This window comes from Eleutherodactylus coqui, chromosome 7, assembly GCF_035609145.1.
Source record: "Eleutherodactylus coqui strain aEleCoq1 chromosome 7, aEleCoq1.hap1, whole genome shotgun sequence".
NCBI classification, from domain to species: Eukaryota; Metazoa; Chordata; class Amphibia; order Anura; family Eleutherodactylidae; genus Eleutherodactylus; species Eleutherodactylus coqui.
Genome location: NC_089843.1, coordinates 37,689,999 through 37,703,742, shown reverse-complemented (window position 1 = coordinate 37,703,742; position 13,744 = coordinate 37,689,999). Strand labels below are relative to the sequence as shown.

Here is a 13,744-nt window from a genome sequence, read left to right as displayed (position 1 = left end):
ACTTAATCTCGTCAACACCATAGAAGGCAATTGGGTCCTCAGGGGAAAAATCGGAGCGGGGCGATTTATATCTGTATTTTTAGGGGAAAGATCTAAATTGTGTCTGCGGAGTGTTTAGTGAAAGCTGCCAATTACACGCATGGGTGCCCACCGCATGAGACGGGGCGCCGCTTACTGGAGGTATTCTTACCATTGCTCTATTCTATTCCTTAGGGTAGTAACAACTTTACTCCTGCGGATCTTACTCGCCCCTTTATAGGAATGCCTAAATTCCGGGGGGAGCGTAGATTTGATTTCTATTCCTATTATGCAGAATTTCCAGAACTTCATGCTCTTTATTTTACGTATGTGACAAGTTGCGTTGATGGGTAAATCGTGGTGTCTTAAAGATACTTCACCATGGCAGGTCATAATAAACAATGTGGTCTCTCTGGAGTCTGTTCTAGGCTGGTATCACCATTTGTCAAGGCTGGAACTGCACAAGAGAAAAGAATGAAGCCGTTTTGGTAAGGCCCATTTAGACACAACGATTATCGCTCAAAATGTGCTGCTTGTGAGCGCTAATCGTTGTCTCACTATTCTGACATTGTGCAGTTTTTGTTAAGACGTCGCTGATCGCTGAAGATCAGCGATCAGTTATCAGGAATTCACAGCAGGATACAGCTGATACTGTTTCAGCTGTAGACCGCTCCCTGAACACAGCCGGGGGGTATGAAGAACACCGTGGTCCAGCTGTGTTCTTAATACTCCGCATGGAGCGCACAGCTGTATACCAGCTGAGTGCTCCTTGATCAGCCAGGGTATGAAGAACACAGTGGTCCAGCTGTGTCCTTCATACCCCGCTCGGAGCGTTCAGCTGTGTAACAGCTGAGCGCTCTGAGCAGAGAACAGCTGGATGCAAATGACAAGCGGCCCCGCTTGTCTTCTGCATCCTCCGTTCGGAGCGCACGGTGATTGCTAAACTTTTGAGCAATCACCTTGCGCTCAACGATTATCGTTCAAAACACATCTTTTGTGTGATAATCGTTGTGTATAAATGGGCCTTTAATCAAGACTACAGGGAATCTCCAACCATTGTGTGTGTGTGTTTATACAGCTGCTGTGTGTCTCCATGGTAACAGACTACAGACCCTGTGTAGTCTGATCCTGCAGTCAGAATTCCTGCCATCTGTCCCCTATTTCTTGTTACTCTTCCTCAGGGGGAAAAAAAAACATTCCGTAGTTTAGAAGGTCAGGGGTTAACATTTCTGTATGTTTTTGTTTTCAGTTAAATTGACAGAGCAATGAGGCTTCCTGCTCGTTAACCAACGGCCGGCCCGCACGTTTCCTGGCAGTTAACGTGTATGGCACTGCCGCTTGTGTGTACCATTTATCTCATCTTAAAATAGATTTATCCTCTGTTCTCTGTGGCTGCAGGTCGCTACTGCCGGCTGAGAGTGATTTGGTGCAAAGAGTTATCATAAGTAATAACGTACAGCAACAATATAAGATGTTCAAATCAGTAGCAGATATTCATAAAATTATTATCAGATTTTTACTCCCAGCCCTGAAAGGAGTATGAGACGGGGACTGATAACTGCTTCAGAAAGCACCTCTTGTTAAGAAAAGAAGTACTATAATACTGCCCCTATGTACAAGAATATGAGTACTATAATACTGTCTCCTATGTACAAGAATATAACTACTATAATACTGCTCCTATGTACAAGAATATAACTACTATAATACTGTCTCCTATGTACAAGAATATAACTACTATAATACTGCTCCTATGTACAAGAATATAACTACTATAATACTGCCCCCTATGTACAAGAATATAACTAGTATAATACTGCCCCCTATGTACAAGAATATAACTACTATAATACTGCCCCCTATGTACAAGAATATAACTACTATAATACTGCCCTCTATGTACAAGAATATAACTACTATAATACTGCATTCTATGTACAAGAATATAACTACTATAATACTGCCCTCTATGTACAAGAATATAACTACTATAATACTGCCTCCTATATACAGGAATATAACTACTATAATACTGCCCTCTATGTACAAGAATATAACTACTATAATACTGCCTCCTATATACAGGAATATAACTACTATAATACTGCCCCCTATGTACAAGAATATAACTACTATAATACTGCTCCTATGTACAAGAATATAACTACTATAATACTGCTCCTATGTACAAGAATATAACTACGATAATACTGCCTCCTATGTACAAGAATATAACTAGTATAATACTGCCTCCTATGTACAAGAATATAACTCCTATAATACTGCCTCCTATGTACAAGAATATAACTACTATAATACTGCCCCCTATGTACAAGAATATAACTACTATAATACTGCTCCTATGTACAAGAATATAACTACTATAATACTGCCCCCTATGTACAAGAATATAACTACTATAATACTGCCCCCTATGTACAAGAATATAACTACTATAATACTGCCCCCTATGTACAAGAATATAACTACTATAATACTGCCCCCTATGTACAAGAATATAACTACTATAATACTGCCCCCTATGTACAAGAATATAACTACTATAATACTGCCCCCTATGTACAAGAATATAACTACTATAATACTGCCCTCTATGTACAAGAATATAACTACTACAATACTGCATTCTATGTACAAGAATATAACTACTATAATACTGCCCTCTATGTACAAGAATATAACTACTATAATACTGCCTCCTATATACAGGAATATAACTACTATAATACTGCCCCCTATGTACAAGAATATAACTACTATAATACTGCCCCCTATGTACAAGAATATAACTACTATAATACTGCCCACTATGTACAAGAATATAACTACTATAATACTGCCCTCTATGTACAAGAATATAACTACTATAATACTGCCTCCTATATACAGGAATATAACTACTATAATACTGCCCCCTATGTACAAGAATATAACTACTATTATACTGCCCCCTATGTACAAGAATATAACTACTAGAATACTGCCCCCTATGTACAAGAATATAACTACTAGAATACTGCCTCCTGTGTACAAGAATATAAGTACTATAATACTATCCCTATGTACAAGAATATAACTACTAGAATACTGCCCTCTATGTACAAGAATATAACTACTATAATACTATCCCTATGTACAAGAATATAACTACTATAATACTGCCCTCTATGTACAAGAATATAGCTGCTATAATACTGCCCCCTATGTACAAGAATATAACTACTAGAATACTGCCCCCTATGTACAAGAATATAACTACTATAATACTGCCCCCTATGTACAAGAATATAACTACTATAATACTGCCCCCTATGTACAAGAATATAACTACTATAATACTGCCCCCTATGTACAAGAATATAACTACTATAATACTGCCCCCTATGTACAAGAATATAACTACTATAATACTGCCCCCTATGTACAAGAATATAACTACTATAATACTGCCCCCTATGTACAAGAATATAACTACTATAATACTGCCCCCTATGTACAAGAATATAACTACTATAATACTGCCCCCTATGTACAAGAATATAACTACTATAATACTGCCCCCTATGTACAAGAATATAACAACTATAATACTGCCCCCTATGTACAAGAATATAACTACTATAATACTGCCTCCTATGTACAAGAATATAACTACTATAATACTGCCCCCCATGTACAAGAATATAACTACTATAATACTGCCCCCTATGTACAAGAATATAACTACTATAATACTGCCCCTATGTTCAAGAATATAACTACTATAATACTGCCTCCTATGTACAAGAATATAACTACTATAATACTGCCTCCTATGTACAAGAATATAACTACTATAATACTGCCCCTATGTACAAGAATATAACTACTATGATACTGCCCCCTATGTACAAGAATATAACTACTATAATACTGCCCCTATGTTCAAGAATATAACTACTATAATACTGCCTCCTATGTACAAGAATATAACTACTATAATACTGCCTCCTATGTACAAGAATATAACTACTATAATACTGCCCCTATGTACAAGAATATAACTACTATAATACTGCCCCCTATGTACAAGAATATAACTACTGTAATACTGCCCCCTATGTACAAGAGTATAACTACTGTAATACTGCCCCCTATGTACAAGAGTATAACTACTGTAATACTGCCCCCTATGTACAAGAATATAACTACTATAATACTGCCCCCTATGTACAAGAATATAACTACTATAATACTGCCTCCTTCTATACAAGAATATAACTACTATAATACTGCCCCCTATGTACAAGAATATAACTACTATAATACTGCTGTGTATTGCTGCTATTACAGTGGGGGAAAAGTATTTAGTCAGATACCAATTGTACAAGTTCTCCCACTTACAAAGATGAGAGGTCTGTAATTGACATCATAGGTAGACCTCAACTATGAGAGACAACATGAGAAAACACATCCAGAAAAATCACATTGTCTGATTTTTAACTAATTGATTTGCAAATTATGGTGGAAAATAAGTATCTGGTCGCCTACAAACAAAGAAGAAGTTACAGGTCCGTGAGAACAAGAAATCTTGCTTAAGAGGCTTCTCTGTCCTCCACTCATTACCTGTAGTAATGGCACCTGTCTGAACTTATCTGTATAAAAGACACCTGTCCACAACCTCAAGCAGTCACACCCCAAACTCCACAATGGTGAAGACCAAAGAGCTGTCGAAGGACACCAGAAACAGAATTGCAGCCCTGCACCAGGCTGGGAAGACTGAATCTGCAATAGGCAAGCAGCTTGGTGGGAAGAAATCAACTGTGGGAGCAATAATTAGAGAATGGAAGAGATACAAGACCACTGATAATCTCCATCGATCTGGGGCTCCACGCAAGATCTCACCCTGTGGGGTCAAAATGATCACAAGAACGGTGAGCAAAAATCCCAGAACCACACGGGGGGAACCTAGTGAATGACCTGCAGAGAGCTGGGACCAACGTAACAAAGGCTATGATCAGTAACACACTACGCCGCCAGTGACTCAGATCCTGCAGTGTCAGATGTGTCCCCCTGCTTAAGCCAGTACATGTCCGGGGCCAATTGAAGTTTGCTAGAGAGCATTTGGATGATCCAGAAGAGTATTGGGAGAATGTCATATGGTCAGATGAAACCAAAGTAGAACTGTTTGGCAGAAACACAACTCGGCGTGTTGCATCCAAAGAACACCATACCTACTGTGAAGCATGGGGGTGGCAACATCATGCTTTGGGGCTGTTACCAGGACGACTCATCCGTATACATGAAAGAATGAATGGGGCCATGTATCGTGAGATTTTGAGTGCAAACCTCCTTCCATCAGCTAGGGGCACTGAAGATGAAACGTGGCTGGGTCTTTCAGCATGACAATGATCCCAAGCACACTGCCAGGGCAACGAAGGAGTGGCTTCATAAAAAGCATTTCAAGGTCCTGGAGTGGCCTAGCCAGTCTCCAGATCTCAACCCTATAGAAAGCCTTTGGAGGGAGTTGAAAGTCCGTGTTGCCCGTGAGGAGATCTGCATGGAGGAATGGGCCAACATACCGGCAACAGTGTGTGCCAACCTTGTGAGGACTTACAGAAAACGTTTGACCTCTGTCATTGCCCATAAAGGATGTATAACAAAGTATTGAGATGAACTTTTGTTATTGACCAAATACGTATTTTCCACCATAATTTGCAAATAAATTCGTTAAAAATCAGACCATGTGATTTTCTGGATGTGTTTTCTCATGTTGTCTCTCACAGTTGAGGTCTACCTATGATGTCAATTACAGACCTCTCATCTTAAGTGGGAGAACTTGTAGAATTTGGATCTGACTACATACTTTTTTCCCCCACTGTATATGTTATATATGATTATGATACACACTGAGCACATCTTACTGGTGACCCCTATTTTAGGATGTGACTTCCCCCCTCCTCTAATATCTCTGTCCTCGGTCGTCGCTTTGAACCTGCCACCTCATTTCCCGGAGGCGCGGTGTTAGATGAAAGGTGAATTAGTTGCGGCGCGGTCGGCAGTGAGCTCTGCAGTCCGGAGCGCTGATCATAGTACAGCTGTGTGACCTCCATACATGAATTAGTATTCCCCCTTCAATGTGGCTAATTGATCCCTCTGTCGGCCATAGCGGTCGGTGAGCCACTCTCGGTCTGTCACTGACTTCGGTATAGACAGGATTAAAGGAAAAATGGGGGAAGAGACAGGAGACATTGTGACCGTTTGCCATTATTTAATGGAGCGGGTCTGCAGACTCAAATTGGCTATTTTACAGGATTGTGCCACATCAAATCTGTGTGTTTTGGGGTTTTTTTTCAGTAAGTTTTTCTTCTTGTTTGTCTCCTGTATGAATGTAACATTGGGGATCTCTATGTACATGTTGGGCCGCCGGCGCCGCACTCTTATGAAAGCTGTCTAAAGGAACACGGGCCATTGTTGCCCATAGCAACCAATCACAGCGCAGCTTTCTTTTGTTTTACTGCTGAGGTAAAATGAAAGCTGAACTGTGATTGGTTGATATGGGCAGAAAAGATTTTTTTGGGAGCTTCCATAAGAGTGATGTGGGGTAAGTTTTCTTTTGCCCAACTCTATAATAAGCCTGCTGTGATTGGTTGCTATGGGCAACCAGAATAGTCCGTTCTGATAAGGGGCCCAGTGTGTCTACAGCTATGCAATAAATATCTATATCTCTCCCATTATCCAGCAAGTGATCTTTTTTTATGGTCTCTTCTTCTATCTTGCTCCCAGAATAGCGGCGGCCGGATGTGGCGCTCATCCAGCTGCGGCCAGATCTCGGTTCGGTTTTGAATGGCGACATTATTACATTATGAATCGCTGTTTCCTGCTGAGGATCTCATTGTGTTTGATGCTGTCCAGAGCTGCAGCCATACATCTGTCCTCACTAGTATTTGCGGGTGTGTACGGCTACGGCTCCTCCAGCTCACCGCCTCCTGGCAGCCCGCTGTGGGATGCTTTACGGCTGACGTTACCTACGTTATTGGAATAGACCTTCTCTGCGTTATAAGGCGGTAGCGGGTAGGGAAAGTGGAGATGTTGCCCATTGTAGCCAGTCATCTTCCTGCCCGTCAGGATACTGATTGATAAATTGTTGATGGATGGACTGTCCTTTGGTCACTGACTGCTGATTGTCCTCTTGTACTCTGCAGTCGTGGTAAAAAAAAAGGTGTAATATGGAGAGCTTAGCCTAATAATGAGGGGACGGTGACGTCACGGACTGTGCGGCCTAGTAAATAATGAGGGAACCGTGACGTCACGGATATGTGGCCCAGTAAATAATGGGGGAACAGTGACGTCACGGACTGTGCGACCTAGTAAACAACGAGGGGATGGTGATGTCACGGACTGTGCGGCCTAGTAAATAATGAGGGAACCGTGACGTCACGGATATGTGGCCCAGTAAATAATGGGGGAACAGTGACGTCATGGACTGTGCGACCTAGTAAACAATGAGGGGACGGTGACGTCACGGACTGTGCGTCCTAGTTAATAACGAGGGAACGGTGACGTCACGGACTGTGCGTCCTAGTTAATAACGAGGGAACGGTGACGTCACGGACTGTGCGGCCTAGTAAATAGCGAGAGAATGGGGACGTCACGGACTGTGCAGCCTAGTAAATAACGAGGGAACGGTAATGTCACAGACGGTGTTGCCTAGTAAATAACTGGACGGTGACGTCGCAGAGTGTGCGGTCTAGTAAATAATGGGACGATGACGTCATGGACTGTGCGATCTAGTAAACAACAAGGGAACAGTGAATTCATGGACTGTGTGGCCTAGTAAATAACGAGGGAACGGTGACGTCACGGACTGTGCGGCCTAGTAAACGAGTGGGCGGTGACTTCATGGACTATGCGACCTAGTAAATAACGAGGGGACTGTGACATCACGTAGTGTGCACAAATAACGAGGGAAGGATTATGTCACGGAGTGCACGGCCTAGTAAACAAAGAGGGGACGGCGACATCACGGAGTGCGCGGCCTCCTAAACTACCGTGGGGTGTGTGTGTGTGTGTGGGGGGGGGGGGGGCGAGTGGTGACGTCACGGATGATATTACCATATGAATTATAGGTGCATTCCAAAATAGGCTTTCTCACTTATCTGTAGAATTGGTGATAAGTTTGGTGGTCTGCTGAAACCACCACTTCTCCTGAGAACAGTCGTCCCGTTCTCCTGTCCCCACTGCGGGCTCGCTGAACTCCCCGTATCGAGGCCGAGATTCATTGGAGCAGTGGTCACGCATGTAGGATGCTGCGCTCCATTTATTTTTAGGGGGACTGCTGGAGAGCTTGGCGCTTGTACTCTGCCCCATAGACATGAATGAAGCAGCGGCTGCACATGCGCCGCCACAGTCCATTCATTTTGACATCACTGCAGGAGGGCTGCTTCGAGCTTGCAGTGACGAAGAGAGGGCGAAGCAGCAGCCCAATCCTTAGGATTGGTGGGGGGATCCTATTGATGGGTGATAAAGGGGTATTCCCAAGATAGGCTTTTAACAAGGGAGGGTAACCTCACTGACGGTGCAGTCTATGTATTAACAAGGGGAGGATGACGTCACTGACGGGTAAACCTGTGAATAAACAGATTGTAGGGGGTGACATCACAGGCAATGCATCCTAGGTATTAACAAGGGGAAAATGACATCACTGTGACAGTGCAGTCTCTGAATTAACCAGAGGTCGATGACATCACTGACTGGTAGCCTATCAGTGCGGAGTGCGTCACTTACAGCATAGCCTACTGGCTAAGAAGGAACTGATGACATCACTACTGCTTTAAGGCCTTAGTCACATGAGCATATCATTGCGGTGTGGGAAAAACAGACTGATGATAATGCATCTGTGGAAATCACTTGTGAATGAGCTCCTACTAGGAGGGTCATTCCTCGCCCCCGGGTTGGTACATCTGATGAGTGAACTCAAATGTTTGTGGTAACCAGTTTTCGCGGACAGGTATATTTTCGAAGGAAGTGCTCTTCGTACTTGGAGCGATTGCCCCACCTCGCCTTTGGCATAAGTTCCCCCCGCGATCGTTAATTCATTGATCTTTTTGGATCCTGAATGAGAAGCGTTTCTCAGCCTTTGTCTTAAATTGAATTCTGCATTGAGATGACTGATTAACAGAAGACGTAAAATCTATACCCCCCCCTTGTCTCGCTGCGTGGAGCCGTTCCAGCAGTGGCGCCCCTGCCAGGGATCTGGACCGGCTCTATACAAAAGGTGCTTTATTGGGAAATTAAGCAATAATGTGGAAGCTAACACTGCGGTGGCTAATCCTCGCATTAACCCATTCATTATCCCACGTGGCAGCCAACAAAATTAACTTTGTATGGGGTGCGGGTAGTGCCCTGATGAAGAGACTGGCACAGCAATGAGGACTTGATAACTACTAGGCTGCCGTGTGAAGTTGTACAACTTGTCTGCTTGTTGATGGTGAAAATGGATGTGAACTCTTAAAAATGGCGCAAAGGTATGTAAGGAACGTGCAGAACCTTTTCAGTATGCAGTGAAAGGTTTCATGAAGTGACTGAGTCTGTACCCCATGGAGTGCGCTACTGCGCTGCCGTTGCCCAAGTCAACCGTCCTCACTGGATGAAGCGCAGATTGTCCCGTGGAAACGCGACCACCATCAGGGTGACAAGTCAGGAGTTCTTCACTAGTCGCTTCCTTCCAACCAATTTTACAAACAAGAAGCTGCCTGTTGATTATCGGGTGTGAACAGGCAGTTGTCTGTCTTTCAAGGACTAGTCCAGTATTCGTTTTCTCTCTCTGGACTCCGTCACATGTGGCGACAGCGTACGACGCACGTGGGTTTTGTGCACACTATACGCTGTACCAATATGCCATTGGCTCCGTTATAGTCGGTCACACACATTGCGTGAAATACACACGCAGTAACGATCTTCTGTTCATTGGCGGTGTGCGTGGGGCCTGGCTGTGGCGGTGTGCGTGGGGCCTGGCTGTGGCGCTGTGCGTGGGGCCTGGCTGTGGCGCTGTGCGTGGGGCCTGGCTGTGGCGCTGTGCGTGGGGCCTGGCTGTGGCGCTGTGCGTGGGGCCTGGCTGTGGCGCTGTGCGTGGGGCCTGGCTGTGGCGCCGTGCGTGGGGCCTGGCTGTGGCGCCGTGCGTGGGGCCTGGCTGTGGCGCCGTGCGTGGGGCCTGGCTGTGGCGCCGTGCGTGGGGCCTGGCTGTGGCGCCGTGCGTGGGGACTGGCTGTGGCTGTCCTCCATTTATAGTTTAAAAGCCGCCGTCCACGGATCAATGACCACCTGTTTACACGGGCCGATCGTCATTTGATTTTTATGCCTGCGTGATACCATGATGACCGATAAGTGAATGAAGTATCGTTGGCCGTTCGAATGGTGCAGCCGTTTACACTGAAAGATTGTTGAGATTCCCACAGTCTGAACAATAATCATTCCGTGTAAAACGGCCTCCACTCTCTGTTATCAGCCCTGTCGGTTCGGCTAGATATTACATATTCTTGAATGGGATGAGTAACAGGAAGTCCAGATGAATCTTTGGCCCCGTGAGCATCACATCACATCATAAGAAGTCTTCAGACTTTCCAGAAACCTTTTCCTACATCGGCGTGACTAATCTCAGCTGCTCCTCGTATAACGCTGCTGGATTTTGATGCCAGCGATAGGTTCAGTGCCTGTGTGCCAGAAAAAGGGCATCACGCCCGGGTACGGCCTGAACTGCAGGGATAACTGGGCACAGATGGGCCGGCTGGGATGTGACAGCGGGTTGTAAATGGAGAGCAGCGGAATTCTTGCCAGGAAAACCAGGCTTCACCTTTGACATTACACAGACCCCCAGCGCCGCCGCTCTTCTGTCATCCACAATCAAGCAATAGGACGCCTGGACACTCGCTACACTGTCTAATTTACGTAGTGACTCTCCTACCACTCCCTGATGATGTCACTAAAGTCCCATTTACACAGGTCGATGATTGCTCAAAATTCACTCAAACTATGTCTTTTGAGTGATAATCGTTGCGTGTAAATGCTACCATCGTTTGCATTGCAGCCGAACGATGATTTTATGTTAAAGGGGTTGTCCCGCGGCAGCAAGTGGGGTTAAGCACTTCTGTATGGCCATAATAATGCACTTTGTAATATACATTGTGCATTAATTATGAGCCATACAGAAGTTATAAAAAGTTTTATACTTACCTGCTCCGTTGCTGGCGTCCTCGTCTCCATGGTGCCGACTAATTTTCGCCCTCCGATGGCCAAATTAGCCGCGCTTGCGCAGTCCGGGTCTTCTGCAGTCTTCTATGGAGCCGCTCGTGCAGAATGTAGGCTCCGTGTAGCTCCGCCCCGTCACGTGCCGATTCCAGCCAATCAGGAGGCTGGAATCGGCAATGGACCGCACAGAAGCCCTGCGGTCCACGGAGACAGAGGATCCCGGCGGCCATCTTCAGCGGTAAGTATTGAAGTCACCGGAGCGCGGGGATTAAGGTAAGCGCTCCGGTAAGCTTTCTTTACCTCCCTGCATCGGGGTTGTCTCGCGCCGAACGGGGGGGGGGGGGGGGGGGGGGTTGAAAAAAAAAAAAACCCGTTTCGGCGCGGGACAACCCCTTTAAGTTTAAAATCCATCGTTCAGTCGGGCGGCTGATAGTAGGGACCGCGTGTTGTGATTCTCCACGGGAGCGCTCGTAACTTTTTCAGCTGCAGTCCCGCAACAGAAGAAAGGGGCCTATGCAGATAACAGACCACCTGCTGTTATCTGCATACATCAAAGGGAGCCTCCTTTACATGCAAATGAAGCTAATAAGCTACTAATGGGCAGTAGCAGCTTATGCAAAACGATCACTCAAACTGTCAATCATCCTATCTTTAGAACAAATTTTGAACAATCATCTCTGCGTGTAAATGGGGCTTAACGCTACTTCATGTTATTTACCACTTTTATATTACCGTAGCGATGATGTGGCAGGGGCGGCTGATATCTGCCACACATAGGGGTGTACACTTTCCTAGATATGAGTGACATAAAGTAAGGACTCTTTTACACGGGCCGAAAAATCATTCAGTGTAATTGCATCTCCTGACTGAACAACTAAGAAGACAGCATTCGCTTCTCATTCGTCATTCAGCTTGTGCATGCATCATGATGTATCGGCCATGTGAACAGGCAGTATCGCTTATGGACGACTGCCTGTTTACTGTGAATGGAGGCAGGCCGCCGGTCTGCTTCACCTCGATTCGCTGAGCAATGGCTGGTCGTGTGATCTCAGTTCTGACTAGCTCAGATCTACTTGGGTTTAAGTGTTTAGTTTGTAGCTGCTTAGCCAATCAATGCAGCACTTGATGAACCAATGCGATGTCTGTGATTTGGTTCATCAAGCTCTGTATTGATTGGCTGAGCAGCGGTAAAAGAACAGATCACAGCCATCGTGTTGTGGAGGCGGGATTTAAGAATTGGCTGAGCTGCGGCATTGATTGGCCAATTCATAAATCCCGCCTCCACAACACAATGACTGTGATTGGCTGAGCTGCGGTCGAAGAACTAATCAATGAGCGCTCAGTGAACCAATCACAGCCATCGCTTCCTGGAGGTGGGATTTATGGATCCCGTAACAAGGAAATGATCTGTGGGCGGCTAAGGACTGCAAGAAGTGCATTGGAGCTCTGGAGAGCAGCAGGAGGGACCTGGACTGAGCCTGATAGTTAATGTATTCCTTTTTTTTAATGTAATGCAGATAGAGCTTCTTTTCACGGTAGGGCTTGAATTTTAAACCTCCCTGAAAATCCCGAAAAATCAGGTTAGGTCTTATTTTTAGGGAAACGGGATAATGTGTGTGTATACACAAATATAAATTTTTTGAAAAATACATTTTAATGTCTTGTAAGTTTTGTGCAAGTCTTGGCCTTGCCCTGTTCTTCATCTTCCCCGTAATGGTTGGATGCTGGCGACTTACCGCGTGTTGAGTTTTCCTGGAAGCCAGGATTCCAGAATGAGTCATGTGACCTTTTTGTTTTCTCTTTGAATCAGAGACAAAAAGAGAGCTATTGGCTTTCTCTTAAAAGAAAACCGAATGTGGACCTGTCCCAAAAGCCCACGCATCATCCCCCATACGGCAAGGCTTGTGTGCGGTAGTTAACTCTTAAATTTCCAGAACCCTTTAGCATTCTGTGCAGTGAGTATGTGGTGAGAGGAGTTCCAAAAATTTAGGGCCATGTTTTTGCCCCTCTGGACAACATGAAACCTGTATCAGAATGTGCATTAGCCTTGTGGCCCAGTGAAGGAGAGGCTCCATCTCTGGTCATCATTCTATTCCTACCCAGTGGGCATTATGGACCTGCCCAGTACCCCTCGTCTCCATAGGCCAAAAGTGGAAGGCAGGGTGGGCCCAAAGGTCAAACTACTTGTCCTGATTTGTTCTCTACCATCTTCCCTAGCAGAGCAGTCTCCAGATCTAGAGGTGGGATGGTAACCCATATTAGTTAGAAGGGTCTTACTGTTTTCCCCCTTTGTGACTTTCTTCTGATCTTGCTCTCAGGATGCACAGGACTCATATTCTTACTCTCTGCAGGTGCCAAGAACGTTCATCCTACAGATGGTTCTTTATGGCTCGTGAGGACTGACGGCTGACCCAATTCTTCTCATATGGTAAGTCCATGGCCACTTGAAACCTCTTGATCGGAACATGAGAATTTTGGG

General features: G+C 44.9%; 1 protein-coding gene across 2 annotated transcripts in view; it reads left to right on the top strand.

The window, feature by feature from the left end:
• Positions 1-13,744, top strand: part of PTPRA (protein tyrosine phosphatase receptor type A) — a 123,444-nt gene that overhangs the window by 39,042 nt on the left and 70,658 nt on the right. For both annotated transcript variants that reach the window (XM_066572927.1, XM_066572926.1), the window contains exon 2: positions 13,617-13,693. In XM_066572927.1, coding sequence (XP_066429024.1) covers positions 13,691-13,693 — 3 coding nt within the window. In that variant the 5' untranslated portion in view covers positions 13,617-13,690. The remainder of the gene's footprint in view (positions 1-13,616; positions 13,694-13,744) is intronic.